The sequence below is a fragment of the Mus caroli genome, unplaced genomic scaffold, assembly GCF_978045245.1.
Source record: "Mus caroli unplaced genomic scaffold, Mus_caroli_1 scaffold_13, whole genome shotgun sequence".
Lineage (NCBI taxonomy): Eukaryota > Metazoa > Chordata > Mammalia > Rodentia > Muridae > Mus > Mus caroli.
The window spans coordinates 39,168,573-39,184,253 of record NW_028227268.1 but is presented as its reverse complement, the minus strand read 5'-3'; the positions used below and the strand labels follow the sequence as shown (position 1 = coordinate 39,184,253).

The following is a 15,681-nucleotide window of genomic DNA, read 5'->3' as shown; positions in this document are numbered from 1 at the left end:
TAGCTTCGGTGTCATCCCAAGCACTCCCTTGGCCATACATACTCCACTGATGCCAAACCAGAGCATTGATGTCTCTCTGCCTCTCAACACCTTGGGCCCAGTCATGAAGATGGAACCCCTGAATAACTTGCAGGTCAGTTTCCCTTCACTTGGGGAGTGTTTGTTAATGTGTTGCTGATTTCTCCTTATGTGTAAAGTGATCCCTCTGCAGTAGCTCCTTTTCCATTGCTACAACACAATACCCACGTAAAGAGGCTTATTTAGCTTACAGTTTGGGATGTGTACGTGTGTGGTATCAACATTTAATCACTCTGATGAGGATGCTTTGGCTTCCTTGTATCATGCTTAGAATTGTGGTAGATGATCTGTGACAGGGAAAAATCATAATGGCAACATTGGGGAAAAGGGGAGGCAGAAACAGTGATTCTTTAAATAAAAGCTTCTAAGACAGGCTCTGGAAAGAACTACTGTATGTCTACAAAAGGCCAGCATTCCCAGTGACCTTACCACTTCCCACCAGGCCACTCCCTCTTCTCAACTTCAGCATGGGAAGGACACCCACCCCACCCCACACATACACAGTTAATACATGAAACCTCTATGGAAAAACCTCTTTTCTTGTGATAAAGTTGGAAACAAAATAGTTGGAAATAACTGTGATGAAGCGTTTTTATTTGATTTTAATTAAAAAAAAAACCAACAACAACAACAAAGCTGTGCAGTTACTTAGAGAATTACTTGCTTAATAAACATTTTAAAGCTTATTTGTTTTTTGAGATGATCTTATTTAACCAAACTTGGCATCTCCCCAAGGAGCTGAAAATGACTTTGAGCTTCTGATCCTCCAGGCCCTACCCCCTCTCAGTGTAGGTTATAGGCATGCACCACCAAGCCTGGGCTAAGACTTCTTCTAAGACTTCCAGCTGGCCGGGCAGTGGTGGCGCATGCCTTTAATCCCAGCACTTGGGAGGCAGAGGCAGGCGGATTTCTGAGTTCGAGGCCAGCCTGGTCTACAGAGTGAGTTCCAGGACAGCCAGGGCTACACAGAGAAACCCTGTCTTGAAAAAAAAGAAAAAAGACTTCCAGCTGAAGAAACACAGTGGTTAAGAGCACTGGCTACATTTGACAGAGGTCCAGGACTCAGTTCTCAGCACCCACATAGCAGCTTACAGCTGTCTGTAACTCCAGTTCCAGTGGATCAGACATCACCGTCTTCTGTCTTCTGCAGGCACTGCACACTTGGTACACATACACACATGTATGCAGGTAAATGCTCACACACATAGACTCCCAGCTGAAAAGAAAATATGTTGAGGGGCTGGTGAGATGGCTCAGTGGGTAAGAGCACCCGACTGCTCTTCCAAAGGTCCGGAGTTCAAATCCCAGCAACCACATGGTGGCTCACAACCATCCGTAACGAGATCTGGTGCCCTCTTCTGGAGTGTCTGAAGACAGCTACAGTGTACTTACATATAATAAATAAATAAATAAATAAATAAATAAATAAATAAATAAATCTTTAAAAAAAAAAGAAAATATGTTGATAATGAAATGAGCTTGCACTTGATGAAACATGAAAATAAGAAAAGAGAGAAGAGGTAAGGATTAGCAGAGGATTATTATTCTCTGCCTGGAAATTGAAATGATAGAATAGTTTGAATGAGACCGTGAAATATATTTAACATGGTGAAACAAAAATATTAACCATGTGCTTTCCAGTCCACAAAACCAGACCACATTGCTAGAGATACCAACGCGAGATATGACTGCTGGTAAAACAAAATACTATGTTGAACTTAGAACTGAACATTTTCCAGTACTCTAGATACCAACACAATTGTCTGCCGCTTCACTGACTACCTTGTTGCCACAGTGGTTAATTGCTGATTTTCTTAGCACTGAATAAGAATTTTTGAGACTAGACAAGTGAGTCAGAGTGTAACTTGGCTGAGACTAGAAAGAGAAATGTAGGGTTCTCCGTAGATAGAACTGGCTGTTTCTGCGAGGAAAGTCCTATGCTAAGGAGCGCTTCCAGCTCACAGCTTTCAAGTAGCTAACCCAGATCTGCATCTGTTCTCTTTTCCTGGAGGCTAACCTCCCATTGGCCCATTCAGCCCCAAGCATGGTGTCTGGGATGGTTGGCATGCATGAATGCTTTCCTGCAGAAGTAGGAAGGATATTTGGGTCACAGAAACTAGGACAAGTTTTCAGTTCTTAAAACAAAAGAAAAGACTGTTAGTTTACTTTCCTGTCTGCATTTCTAATTTACTGAGTCCCAGAGAGGGCCCCTCCTAAAAGAAGGTGGATCTTATTCTAAAGCCCTCCCTTGAAGATACTGATATACAATATTGGGTCTAATAAGTTAGTTTTCTCACGTGTGCTGTTGTAAAAATCAGTCTGTAGGGGCTGGTGAGGTGGCTCAGCGGTTAAGAGCACTGACTGTTCTTCCAGAGAACCAGATTCAATTCCCAGCACCCACATGGCAGCTCACAACCATCTTTAACTCAAGTTCCAGGGGAATCTGACACCTTCGTGCCAATACACATAAAATTAAATGCATTTTTTGTTTTGTTTTGTTTTTTAAGAAGTAGTCTGAAAACATTGTGTCTGAAGAGATTGGGACTATCACTTGCCTAGCAAGCACAACCTACCCCACCCCTAATTTCATCTATCGTCAACTACTGGTTCTTCAAGTTTTCCTCTCGGGCTCTTTTTTCTCAGGAATAGCATAATCGTGACTCTCTTATTAATTGGCATTTCTCAGTGGTAAAGATAAATAAATCCTTAAAAAGAGAAAAGCTTTTATCCTTCTGAACACTGAATTAATGTCTGCTGGGAGAAGGAAACAAATAAATAGCTGAAGCAAGGAAAGGACCACAAAGCCTAGAACTCCTATTCCTCCCCTGTCCCCGATGGGAACAAGAATCAGAATTTAACTTAGATTAGACTAGATAGCCCAAACTATAATATAATGTTGCTATGACAGTTTTCATTAAAATACATATTAAATTATCATTTGTTATAGTATAAAATAGTATAAGTTAAAAATACAACACCACTTCTTCACATGTCTTTGAACATGGTGGATCCATATATGCATACGTGTGTGCACATGGATATGGAGGCCAGTTAGTTAGCATCTATCCACCTTATCTTTTGAGATAGGATCTTACCTGGAGTTTGTTAATTCAGCTGGTTTTTTTGTCTAGTGAGCTCCAGGTATTGCTCTTCTTTGCTTTCAAAGTACTGGAGTTATAGATACATGCCACCATAACTGGCATTTTTATGTGGCTGCTAAGACTTAAACTCAGGAACTCATACACATCAGGCACTTTACTAACTGAACCATCTCCTAGGCCTACTGTTCCTGTATGTGTGTTGGCCTGGAGTTCACTAAGCAGACTAAGTTAGGTGACCAGCGAGCCCTAGGGATCTGCCTCTCTTTGCCTGTCTCCCCACTGCTGGTATTAAAAGCATTTTCCACCATTTTTGTTTTTGTTTTAATGTAAGCTTTGTAAGTCATGCTTTCAAAGCAAGACTTTATTGACTGAGCTGTCTCCCCAGCCCGTTTTCTTAAAATAGAAAGCAGATTATGCTGCGGATAGAGAAATGAAATCTCTAGTAGAGATCTGAACCTAAAATGGTTTTACTGTCCTACCAATGTTGATCAGAGAAGCTTTTGGGAGGCTGCGAAAACAGCTTAGTGGCACAGTGCTTGCCTGCAGTGCGTAGAGGTCTAGATTTGACCCACAGCAACACACACATACCAGCTTATAAATCCAGCTTGTACGTAGCATACAGAGTAAAATTTGCTGCATTGTGGAATTCTTTTGAGTTTATTCATATCAGATAATTATATTACTAAAAGGGGAAAATTATTCCCTCTATTTAAATAAAACAAAACCTTAACAAGGATCTAAATAAATTTTCCCTAAATATGTTTAATTGACTCCAGTGTCATTGTTTTTCATTTCATGTTGTTAGTTGCTTAGAAACATTTTCTCAGAATACTCACTGGCAAGTAACTGCTTCAAGTCAGAGCCTGCGCAGAGACAGTTGGGTTCCCATAGCAGCATGCTTCCTTTTTCTCTGTTCTATACATAAGACTATTGATAACATCATCCTTCCAGGATGCTTTTTACCAGAGATTTATAAGTATAGCTTACAGAGTCATCTGGGCTTGGGCATGATGACTATAATCCCAGCTCTGGTGAGAGAATTAGGCAGAAGGGTTGCAGCAAGTGTAGGACCAGCTTGGGCTGCGTAGTGAGCTTCAGATTAGTTTGGCCCAAAGTGCTTGAATCCTACGGGAAAAACTCAGATCTGGCCTTCTCTTATAGAGGGTAATTGCTATTTCTTTAAGCCTCTTTGCTGTGTTGTTTGTTGTGTTTGGGGAGTGATCAAACTGAGAATTTATACCATGCTAAGACAGTGCTGTAGGACGGAGCCACATCCCCAACCCTCATTAGCTGTGCTGTTATAATATCGTAACCATTAGCCTACATGTGGTTGTATAAACTGGGATTAAAATTAGATAAACATTTCCATTTCTCTACTACATGCAAAACCACGTGTGGCTAATAGTTACTAGGCTGGGTGGTGCGGAAAGTGTCTGTACGACCTCCTGCCCACCCCACCCTCTGTCTCATACTCATGTGACCTGGAGCACAGAGAGCCTCTGGAATTGTGAGCTAATATTTTTCTCAAATTTGGAAAAGTTCTGTCTTACTCTTTACTTATTCCTCTGCCCTGTTTGGCTTTTCTCTCCGAGAACTCTAATTATGCCTCTGAAGTCATCTCTCAGGTCATTGAGGCGTTGTTGCAGGAAGGGCTTGGTTTTCTTTTGCTGTTCTTAAAATTAAAAACGATGTCCTTTTTCTTGAACTTCTTGATTCTTTGTTAAAAGTCCTTACATAAAATGAGAGTACTATAAAGACTCTGCGAACCGTTTGGAAGCTGGGAACTTGGGAAAGGCGAGAGAGTGAGTAAGCGTCTTAGCATTTGGTCTGTGTGAGGTCACTGAACCTACCAACCCTCAACTGCTTTATCCTCTTTAAAGGAATTAATCTTCCGTTTTACACAGAGGTAACATCTACCAGTATGGAAAGAAATGGAAATCTAGACCTACTGATAGCATCTTAATCCTTTTTTGTTATTGTTGTTTGTTTTGAGGGGTTTTGTGTTTTGGGCTGGGTTAGTTTAGTTTTTTGGCTTTTTTTTTTGAGACTGGGTCTCTCTGTGTAGCCCTGGCTGTCCTGGAACTGACTCTGTAGACCTGGCTGGCCTGGAACTCAGAGATCCACCTACCTCTGTCTTTGCTGTGATTGAAGGCATGCACCACTTCCTGCCCAGCATTCTCTTTCCTTTATTTAATAGAGCTTTGCTGTGGGTTGAACTCAGAGCCTTGCGCTGGCAGGCAGACTGCATTCCCACCCTCTCCATCTTCATCTCCTCTTTTAAATGGCCATACAAGCCCAGGGTGCTGCAAGTCCTAAGCACTTAGAAATCCTATGGTATTTTTGCCAATCTGTGTATTTTCCATTAAGAGTTTACTACTCTTAGGTTTTCCCTTCCTTTGTGGATCTATGGCTGTAAAATGTTTTATTGTCCTAGCCGTGTTCATGTGGTTCAGACTGACTTCTAGCTATGTAGCTGAAGATGACCTTGCACGTCTGGATTTACAGGCTTCTGCTACCACTTCTTTGTGTGGTGCTGAGAATTGAATCCAGGGCTTTGAGAATCTGAGGCAAATACTCTGCCTACTCAATCACATCCTCAGCCTTAATGTAATTGATATTTCTGTCTTTGCTTCAAAGACTGGAAACACCTTCTTAAAAATTCTTTGTGAGCCAGCAAGATGGTTCAGCCAGTAAAGGTACTTGAAGCCTCCAGACAAACCTAAGCTTGGTCCTAGAACCCACCAAAAGGAGAAGAGAACAAACTCCTGCCAGTGCCTCTGCCCTCCACACATATACTGTGGTACATGGGCATAAATACACACACATGCAAAGACAAATAAGTAAATGAAATTTTGTAAGTTCTTGTTTTTCTTCTATATAGACTCACCTTTGAGATGAATCTGTGGCTAAAGAACTAGTCAGAAAGTTTCTGTTTACAGTTTTATCTTTTTACCTGTTGTCTCTTAATTTTAAACTGTTAGATAAGAGGCTAAAAGCGTTGATTAGGGAAAGAAATGGATGTGTGTCTCTTGATTCTTTTTCCTTGCGTGTCCTAAAATAAGACAGCATCCATTACCTGTGATAAGGGAAGAAAGTGTGGACCACGAGCTACAGAGGACACCACTTCTGACCCTTGTCTTTAAGACTTCATCAGGTTTTTGTTACTATATTGTCCTAAGAGAATTCTGTCCCCTGTCACTCCTCCATTATAGTCACAGCTTCTAAGACATCAGTTGCAGTGGCACCTGTCCCTGGTATTTCTTGTCTCCCATCTGTCCATTCATATTCAGAAAGCCCACAGCTGTAGCTGTTGTACCAGAAAGACTGGTGGGCGCTCCCAAGTGAAAGAAAGGCCTTTGCAGCAGCTTGCCTTGGATGAAGCAGGCCGGCCTGGCGTTTTCAGTTTTTTCCCCACTGATACACAGTGCAAACAAGTTCAGAGTTAAAGCTTTGTTGGCTTTTCATGATCCATAGTTGGGGATTCCATGTGGCCTTCATGGGTGCTGCTTGTTCCATGTACTGGGTCCTTAGGAGTGGCTAGCATAGGCACAGTGCATACGCCCTGGTCACATAAATAGATGCAATGTTATATACCCTCAAACAGTCCTAACAAGTCTCAGAAGCATCATGTAAGGAAATGGGGTCTTAATTATAAAAAATTAAAAATACTTTCCTAACCAATAGTTAATTTCTGTGGCTTGTTCAGTACATTTTTTCTGTCACATCAGGACTATACACATGTTCTTCCGTTTCTTTGGGGGGGGGGCGCGGGGGGAGGGTTGGTTTTTTGAGACGGTTTCTCTGTAACCCTGGCTGTCCTGGAACTCACTTTGTAGGCCAGGCTGGCCTTCAACTCAGAAATCCGCCTGCCTCTGCCTCCCAAGTGCTGGGATTAAAGGCGTGCGCCACCACGCCCAGCACTCTTCAGTTTCATCAGAGAAATTTGGTGTCTTAACAGGATAACTGAGATTCAGGTTAAAGATGGACTTTAGTGCTGTAATGCCTGCCTAATGTACATGGACTCTGAGCTTGATCCCTAGCATCTATACTCTCTTCCCTCAGAGAAGATAAACAGTCAACAGTCCTGGTTTGGTTTAGTTTGGTTTCCTAACCAATACCCTACCACTAGATTGTTGTGAGAACATGTCTGTAGTTAGAATTTCTACGGGTGTTATAAAACACCAAAATGAAAAGCAACTTGGGGAAGAAAGGATTGATTTCAGCCTGCGATTCCATAGCACAGTCCATCACTGGAACTTGGAGGCAGGAGCTGATGGAGAGGCCATAGAGGGCCTGTTCCCCATGGCTTGCTCAGCCTGCTTTTTTTTTTTTTTTTGGTTTTTGGTTTTTGGTTTTTTTCGAGACAGGGTTTCTCTGTATAGCCCTGGCTGTCCTGGAACTCACTTTGTAGACCAGGCTGGCCTCGAACTCAGAAATCAGCCTGCTTTCATATAGGAACCCAGGACACCAGCATAGAGGTAGCACTGCCCATCATGAGCTACAATCTCCTGTACCAATTATCAGTCAAGAAAATGCACCACAGGCTTGCCCATAAATCAGTCTGGTGGAAACATTTTCTCGATTGAGTTTCCTTTTTTCCAAAATGACTCTAGCTGTGTTAAGTTGACATAAGACTAAGCAGCACATGGAAAATAAGGTTCATTTTGGCTTACAGTTCCTTATCACAGTTTGTCATTGAAAGAAGTAGGAGCAGAACCTAGAGGTGGGAACTAAAGCAGAAGCCCATGGTGGAAGGCTGCCGACTGGCTTCTTCCCTCATGCCTTGCTCGACTTGCTCAGCCTGCTTTCTTTGCTGCCACCGCTTTCTCCTCCACCTCCTCCTCCTCTTCTTTTTCTCTCTCTTTCCTTCCTTCCTTCTTTTTCTTTTCTTTTCTTTTCTTTTCTTTTCTTTTCTTTTCTTTTCTTTTCTTTTCTTTTCTTTTTTCCTTCTTCCCTCCCTTGAGACAGTCTCACTATATAGCCCTGGTTGTCTTAGAACTCCCTAGTAGACAAGTAGCCTCGGATTCATAGAGATCCTCCTGCACTCTGCCTCCCAAGTACTGGGATTAGAGGTGTACACTACCACCACCTCTGTCCTATTAGCCTGATTTCTTATATTCCCAGGACCACCTGCCCAGGGATAGCATAACCCATAATGAGATAGGTTCTCCCACTTCAATCACTAATTAAGAAAATGCCCCACTGGTCTGCCCACAGGCCACTCTTATGGAGGCATGTTCTTAACTGTTGTTCTCTCTTCTCAGATATGTCTAGGTTTGTGTCAGATTGACAAAACCCAAGCAGCACATGTGTTACAGCAGTTTACCCATGATGACTGCATGTGAGCAATAGGCAGTAACGCTATATTCTCATGAGTCCAGGCACTCTACTAGATTAGAAATCTGCCAGCAGTGTGAGGAGTCAGTTGTTGCTGAATATAGAGCTCAGTTCTCAGAACACCAAGCTCAAGCAATGAGGAAGCTCCTTGTGAGGCAGAGCCAAAGCTAAGACCTGGAGCAAAGGATAAGGAATTCTTTTTCAAAATTAAAAAAAATCTACACTAGTAGTAATCTATAGTAGACGTTTGCTTGTTATAATCATACCATCTTCCGTCATAAGTTACGAGTGAATGATATTAAATGAAATCCAATTGAATTGTCTCGTTTGTTGCATAGTTGGAAATAGCTTTAACTATACCATCCGTATGCATCTAGAGAACTTTGAAGTTTCAGTACAAAGCAGGTAACCTCTTTATAGTCCCAACCTCTGTTCTTGTTATTCTGAAAAATCTTCACCCACACAAAGCTTTAGTGTACATTAGAGGTTCCAGTTCAAGAAAATGTTGGGATTTTCCTGAGCTGGACTGAGTCTGTTTTAGAGTTAGAGTCGCAGAGACACTTGGGTTTACTTACTCCACTCTCTTATGTTTTTCTCCAGCATTATGTTTTATAAGATAAGAATTTTTTTTTTTACTTTTTGAATGCATGGGTTATGCAGGCTTCATAATATGAAAATCATTATATGTTGAGATAAAACTTGAGGGCTCGGGGTATAGCCTATTGGTATAACTCTGCCTATCTCATTTGAGACATGGGGTTAAATTTCCACCCCTTCAAAACAAATAAAAACAAAACCTACACATAGAACAAGTAAAAGATGCTTAGAAAAGCCCTGTGAACCGCATGTTTAAAGACTGTACAGTTGTGTGGCTTGGGCTGTATCTCAGTAGCAGAGCTCTTGTCTAACATGCACAAACCCAGGTTCCTTTCATAGTGAGAATATAACATCTTAGAGTTGGAAGAATAGCTTTTACTCTTTTCTGTTTCAAAGCTTGTCTGTTTCTGGTAGAATTCATACTGCACTGGCAGTGGTTGAGGAATCCATCAGTGTTTATTATCCTAAAATGTTCTGCTTCTGTCTTTGTGAAATTCTGTAAGAAAGATAGCTGGATTATTGTTTGTTTGAAATATATCTTCCTTTAGCATCTCTATAGGTACCAACTGTAGATTTTATAGAGTAAGTTTTTTTCTAAATCAAGGTACATGGAGTGAGAATCATGGGAGCATGTAATGAAACTGTGCCTGGTCTGAACTCTCTCTGTTACTCCCAGTCCTACCTGAGTGTCCTGAGTAGCTGGGGTTACAGTTGTGCATCACTGCCCCTGCCTTTGTTGCCCCTCTTGTTCCATTTCAGGAAAGCCTGGTTTAAGAGAAAGTGTTGATAAAGTTAGTCGTCAGTCTTAGAATTTTAAGAAGAAAACCTAGTTAGAACTGTAGCTGGTGTTATTGAAACTTCTGAGTAGTTTATTTTAGGTATATTTAAGCACAGCACAATTTGGTGAAAACTTTACTGGTAATAACTCAATCCCATGTGCACAATTAAGCATACATAAATCTTGAGGAACAAAGTGAGCTAAATAAAGATCAGATAGGACTATATCAAAACCACATGTGACACTTTCTATAAAGATAGGTTCTCTAGATTGACTGAGAAAAAAAGCTCCTGGTAAGGGGTTGAGGAAGATCTAATATGGCCACACAGATAGCACAAAGGTCACCAGGCTATTAACTCTGTTGGCTGTCAGCCTTCTGTGCGGACGGCAGGTTATGCATTCCCTTTGAAGGAACATGTGTGTTTAACATTCCTGGTTCTCCTGGTGCTTATCTGTGAGCACAGGAACCTTTTTATTTTCTACAGTATGAATGTGCAGTACACGTGGAGGGATCTGAAAACAATTTGCACAAGTTGGTTATCTCCTTTTACCATGTGGGTCTGGAGACTTAACGCAGGTTGTGTATGGCAGGTGTCCTTATTCGCTGCACCATCTGCTAGCCCCTGTTTTAAAGTTTAACAGCAGCTGGGGGGTGTGGCTTACTGGTAGAACTCTTACCAAGCATGAATAAAGCCCCTGGGTTCAACACTAGCTCTTGCAGCAGGCAGCAGGTGGGAGACAGGAGGTTCCCTTCCTCCATCCCTAAGCATTAGTGTTGTGATAGTTAAGATGTGACAGTTACAGTCTCCCAGTGCTGCCAGGGTGTGGATAGCTGTCATTGAAAGAAGAGAGTGATGCCTGTGGTGTGTGTGTTTGTTGTATAGGATTTGAAGAACTGCTAAGGTAAGAGGTTAGCATTTAGATAAGGGTTGGAGAGATGGCACAGTACTTAAAAAGCACTAGTGGCTCTGCAAAGGACCTGGATTCAGTTCTCAGCCCCCACTGGAGGCTCACAACAGTCCATAACCCAGTCCCAGGGAATCTGACGCCCTCTTTTGGCTTCTGTGAGCACCATGCACCCATGTGGTACATGCAAAACACTCATACACGTAGAATAAAAATAAATCATATTAAGTTTAGCATATGGAGAAGTGACCTGTCTTTAGACTGAAAGGCCTGTGAAATTACTGATGGCTATTTTTGGCCATCAATACTATAATGGCCAAATGATACTATATAAAGGGATTTTATTAAAGGCTAGCTAGAGGAAGAAAAAAGTGAATGTTTGTAATGAGGGTGTCTGGAGGGTCACTGGGTTGATCAGTGTTGTAGTTTCACTTGTTAGTCATATTTTGGCAGAAAGAAGTCACATAAATTCCTAATTTATTTTCTTTCCATAAATGAGGACATGGGACTGAGTATATAGCTCAGTGGTGGAGCACAGGCCCTGGGTTTAATCTGCAGCACCACTCTGAGGGCTGGAGAGGGGAGCTACTTGGAGCAAGAAGAGAGACATATATCTTGACATTTTTTTTCTCTTGACTTGAAGCTCCTTGTAAGGCATGCAGCTCATAGGACTGAGCCTGCCATGGTGAACCTTGATTGTCTGTTGTTAAACCACAAACCCTCTTTCTTTAAACTCACAGTTCCAGTCTGAAAGAATGTACATTTATAATTGTCTATGCTGAGAAGCTGAAGTCCTGACAGAACCCTCTGTATCCTAGCCACGTCCTTCTCTCCTCTTACCCCATTAACTCCATCTGTTCTTCTGCCCCTTCCCCTACTGTAGGGCTGCCAGGAGGTCCGCTGCTACTCTGAAGCTTTTAAATTGAACATTTTCTTGTTTAGAGTGTGCCTTCCCAACTTCTATCTGCATGGCTTATTTGCTTCATTCAGGCCTCTGCCAAAAGTAGATTCTTTTAAGTAAGGTCTTACTCTACCTCTCCCCCAGTCCCTTGACCTTTTTCTTCCTATGCCACTTACCACATTTTAAATACATGATTTTCGCTTTTACCTCCTTCCCCACTCTGACGGGAGCAAACTGTAGAAGAGCAGCAGTTACTGCCCCCATACTCACAGCACCTCAGTGCCTAGAACCGTGTCAAACAACAGAGAGTAGTAAATATTCATCACATGGGCCTTCTTTCCATTTAGAAATGTCAGAGTTCTCTAGTTCTTCAACAGTATTCAGCAAAACCAACTCTTCATCTGAGCAGGGTATATCCCCCACTGTAACTAACATCTGCCTGCTGTTGCTCGGTAGTCCAACAGCCATTTTTGGAGGGGAGGTGATCCTAAGCCTAAATTTAATCTCAGATCAACAATCACAGGTTCCTTTCCTGTTTTCAAGTCAGTGTTTGTAATGAGGGTGTCTGGAGGGTCACTGGGTTAATCAGTGTTGTAGTTTCACTTGTTAGTCATATTTTGGCAGAAGGAAGTCACATAAATTCCTAATTTATTTTCCTTCCATAAATGAGGACATGGGGCTGAGTATATAGTAAAAGTAAGGTGAGCAAGATAGCTCTTGCCTAGAATCCCAACACTGAGGAGGCTGAAGTGAGAGGACCAAGGAGAGGCCAGCCTGGACAGCTCAGACTCCAAATCTAGAACTAAGTTAAAATAAAATGACACAATGTTCACTTTATCTGCCCATTCATTTATTTGCTTTCAAGACAGTTTGCTTGTGAGGATTTCAGAGCTGGGCATGGTGGCACACACCTTTAATCCTAGCACTTGGGGAGCAGAGAGGAGGATCACTGTGAGTTTGAAGCTGACCTGGTTCTACATAGGGAGTTTCAGGCCAGTTAGGGATGAATAGAAAAGAAAACCATTTCTTCAGATAATGATCAAGCAGTCTGTCTACCTTTTGCCTTTAAATAAAAATTCTGATTCCAGGTTTGACTTTGTATGCAATCAGAAAGTTTACATTGGTAGGAAAAAATGGGTATGATTACAAATTAGGAGATAAGGGACGCAAAGATTGAAATTTCTAAGCTGAACTTCACTTTGGGAATGAATTGTCACCTAGCTGGCTGCTCGTACACTCCTGCTTGTGTTGAGACTTTGAGGGTGTTAGTTTAGCCTGTTCCCTGCAGTTCAGAGAGCTTCTGTAATGACTATAGGTAGGCTTCTTGGATCTGATTAAAACCGCAATAAGAATTACAGAACTTGGCTTGAGACGCAGCTCAGCGGTTCAGAGTGCTTGCCCTGCTTCTTCAGAGAACCAAAGTTTGGTTTCCAGAACCCAAACCAGGAGGCTCACAACCACCTGTAACTTCAGCTCTGGGGGGGTCCAACACTCTCTCCCAGGCCCTAGAGGCATCTGTATACATGTGCACATATACACACAAGTAAAAAAATTAAAGATAAATCTTTAAGGGTTGTCGAACTTGATTCTAATAGCTCTCATGGTCCTGTGCTTTGGGCTTCTTTCATAAACAGCCTTGAATTCATTCTTGTGTGCCTCTACCCAAATCAGAATTCTGACCATTTAATCTCTCATTGAAACCAATGTCTGTCTATTTTACAGCCTTAATCTACTTGTTGGTGTTTTTTTGGAATCTAATCTAACCATGGTGTGAATGACTTGAGCGCCTTTGAGAATAGATTAAGACGCTCGCTGTCCTGGCAGAACGGTGACTTAGAGGAGTCACATCTGTCTTTACCTCCTCTTCAAACAAGGCCGAAAAAGAGATTGGCTCCTAGGAATTTGTTGTATTTTTAAAGTCCAGTAATAATTTGTCCTACTAGAGGATTTCGAGTGCTAGGAGCCACGAGAGAGTTAGTAGTACTCAAAGCTTTCCGTTTCTATCAAAATTACCAGTGCTGAAGTGCATTTTGTTGCCCACAGGGGCTTTTACTCAGGGACTGGAACACTGTCTGTCAAGAGAGGGAGCTGACATACTGCCCTGTGTGGGGTTCCTGTTCACATATTCTTGACAGTGGGTAATACCCCAGCATCTTCAGAGAACCACCAAGGAGCCTTTAACTAGGACACCCAGCAGTTTGGTTTGAGCCCTGCTCGACTCATGTGAGTCCTCCTCACCCAGCAGATGGTCAGACAAAGAATCGAGAAGAACCGTCTGCAGCTCAGGATTGGACTAAGGATGATTAGGGTTGGATGAGAAGTAAGCTGCTCTTTTCTGTGGAGAGCTTCATATTCCTGCTATATTTTTTATTGTGCTCAGATAATGTCAGATGAGCCAGATAGCTCTGTTTCATCTGTTTTATCTCTGAGAATCCCCCATAATTGATTGATCAGCAGGCTTTGACATGGAAGGCAATATTTAAACTTAAGGTAGAAGATAAGTTTGGCAGTAATTAAGAATGAAGAAAGCTGCAGGTCAATTGAACTACAGCTAACAGAAAGGGCCATTTCTGCCTAAGTCTCAGGTGCTATTTATCACACTTAGAGTCTGAGCCATTAACAACCTGTCACTCAGAGCCATTCCCCTAGGATCTGTTGACTAGGTTGTGTGGTACTTTAAAACCGCATCTGAATCATCATTCCTCAGAGAACTGGAAATGGTTGGCGTCACTGCTTGGTCCTAACTTGGACCAGTCTGCAAATAATCTCTCCAAAAGCTAAATATGGAAAAAGAATAAAAAGAGAAATTATTCTCCAGAGACTTGGAAAGGTCACTTGTGGCGTCATAGGAGAGTAAATGAGATAATCTGGAAGGTGAGCCCTGTACTGTCACTTGGTTTTGGTTTGGGTTGTGGCAATGCCTCCTTTGGTTACCTGTGGTGAGGGGTGTGGTAAGAGGCTTCATCTGCCAGAGTTCAGACTGAGTTCATTTCAGACCTTTTTATAGTGCTTTTAAATACACTGGAGCGCAGTTAGAATATTAATTTAGCCTGTTCATCTCCAGCTGTGCCACCATAAAGAGGCTGCAGCTACTGCAGCAGGCTTCCTATACTAGGGAAAGAAAGTAATTGCTGGGTACAGGCTGACGCTGACAGGCTGCTCTTTCCCCAGCAGCCCCTAAAAGTAACTTTAAAAAAACATTATTATTGTTATTAAGCGTTTTTAGCTCACTTTTGTGTTTCAGAGAGCCTTATAATAATCATTTCTATTTACTCTTCCTATTGATGTCCTGAGAAGGAAGCAGGTTCATGGTGTTATGGCCACATGTTACACATTGTACATGCCAGAGCAGCGGGCAGCCCCTCTCCTCGTGCATCTGTGACCTGCTCTGGGCAGGCTTGAGGCTGAGGCTGAAGCAGGCATTCTGTTCCTTTGTTCAATGTATCCATTAAAAAAAAAACAAAAATAAAAAAAAATTTTATTTGGGAGTATGAGTATTGTGAGTTTTATACTCTTTTTAAAACTGAATTTTATATCATGCACATTTACATAGGTGAAATGAACATTAAATATTACTGCTTATGAGTTTTGTATCATATGCATTTTTTTAAGGCATGGTCTTGCTGTGTAGCCCAGTCTGGCCTCTGGCCTTGTGATCCTTCTGCTCCCACCTCTTGAGGAGTGGGATTATAGGCATGCTACGTTATATCTGTTTTTGACATTTTTAACTGGATCTTGCTATCTTTCTATTCCGCCTATGGTAGCCTCATACTTACTGCCCCAGCACCCCAAGTCCTGGGATTATAAGCATGTGCCAACATATATGGCCACAAAGATAACTTCTGTTTTATTTGTATCTATTTTTATGCCAATTTCAACTCATTCAACTTTAAGAACTGTAAGATTTGTGGTAGCTCAAAATGACCACGATTGTAAGAAGTTAAGTAAATGTGTACTTTTCCCAGAATTTGCCTCACTGCAAG

General features: G+C 41.8%; 1 protein-coding gene across 5 annotated transcripts in view; it reads left to right on the top strand.

The window, feature by feature from the left end:
- Ap2b1 (adaptor related protein complex 2 subunit beta 1) overlaps nucleotides 1–15,681 on the top strand; it is a 107,554-nt gene that overhangs the window by 70,944 nt on the left and 20,929 nt on the right. For all 5 annotated transcript variants that reach the window (XM_021178160.3, XM_021178158.3, XM_021178162.3 and 2 more), the window contains one exon: nucleotides 4–133. In XM_021178160.3, the coding sequence (XP_021033819.1) occupies nucleotides 4–133 (130 nt within the window). The remainder of the gene's footprint in view (nucleotides 1–3; nucleotides 134–15,681) is intronic.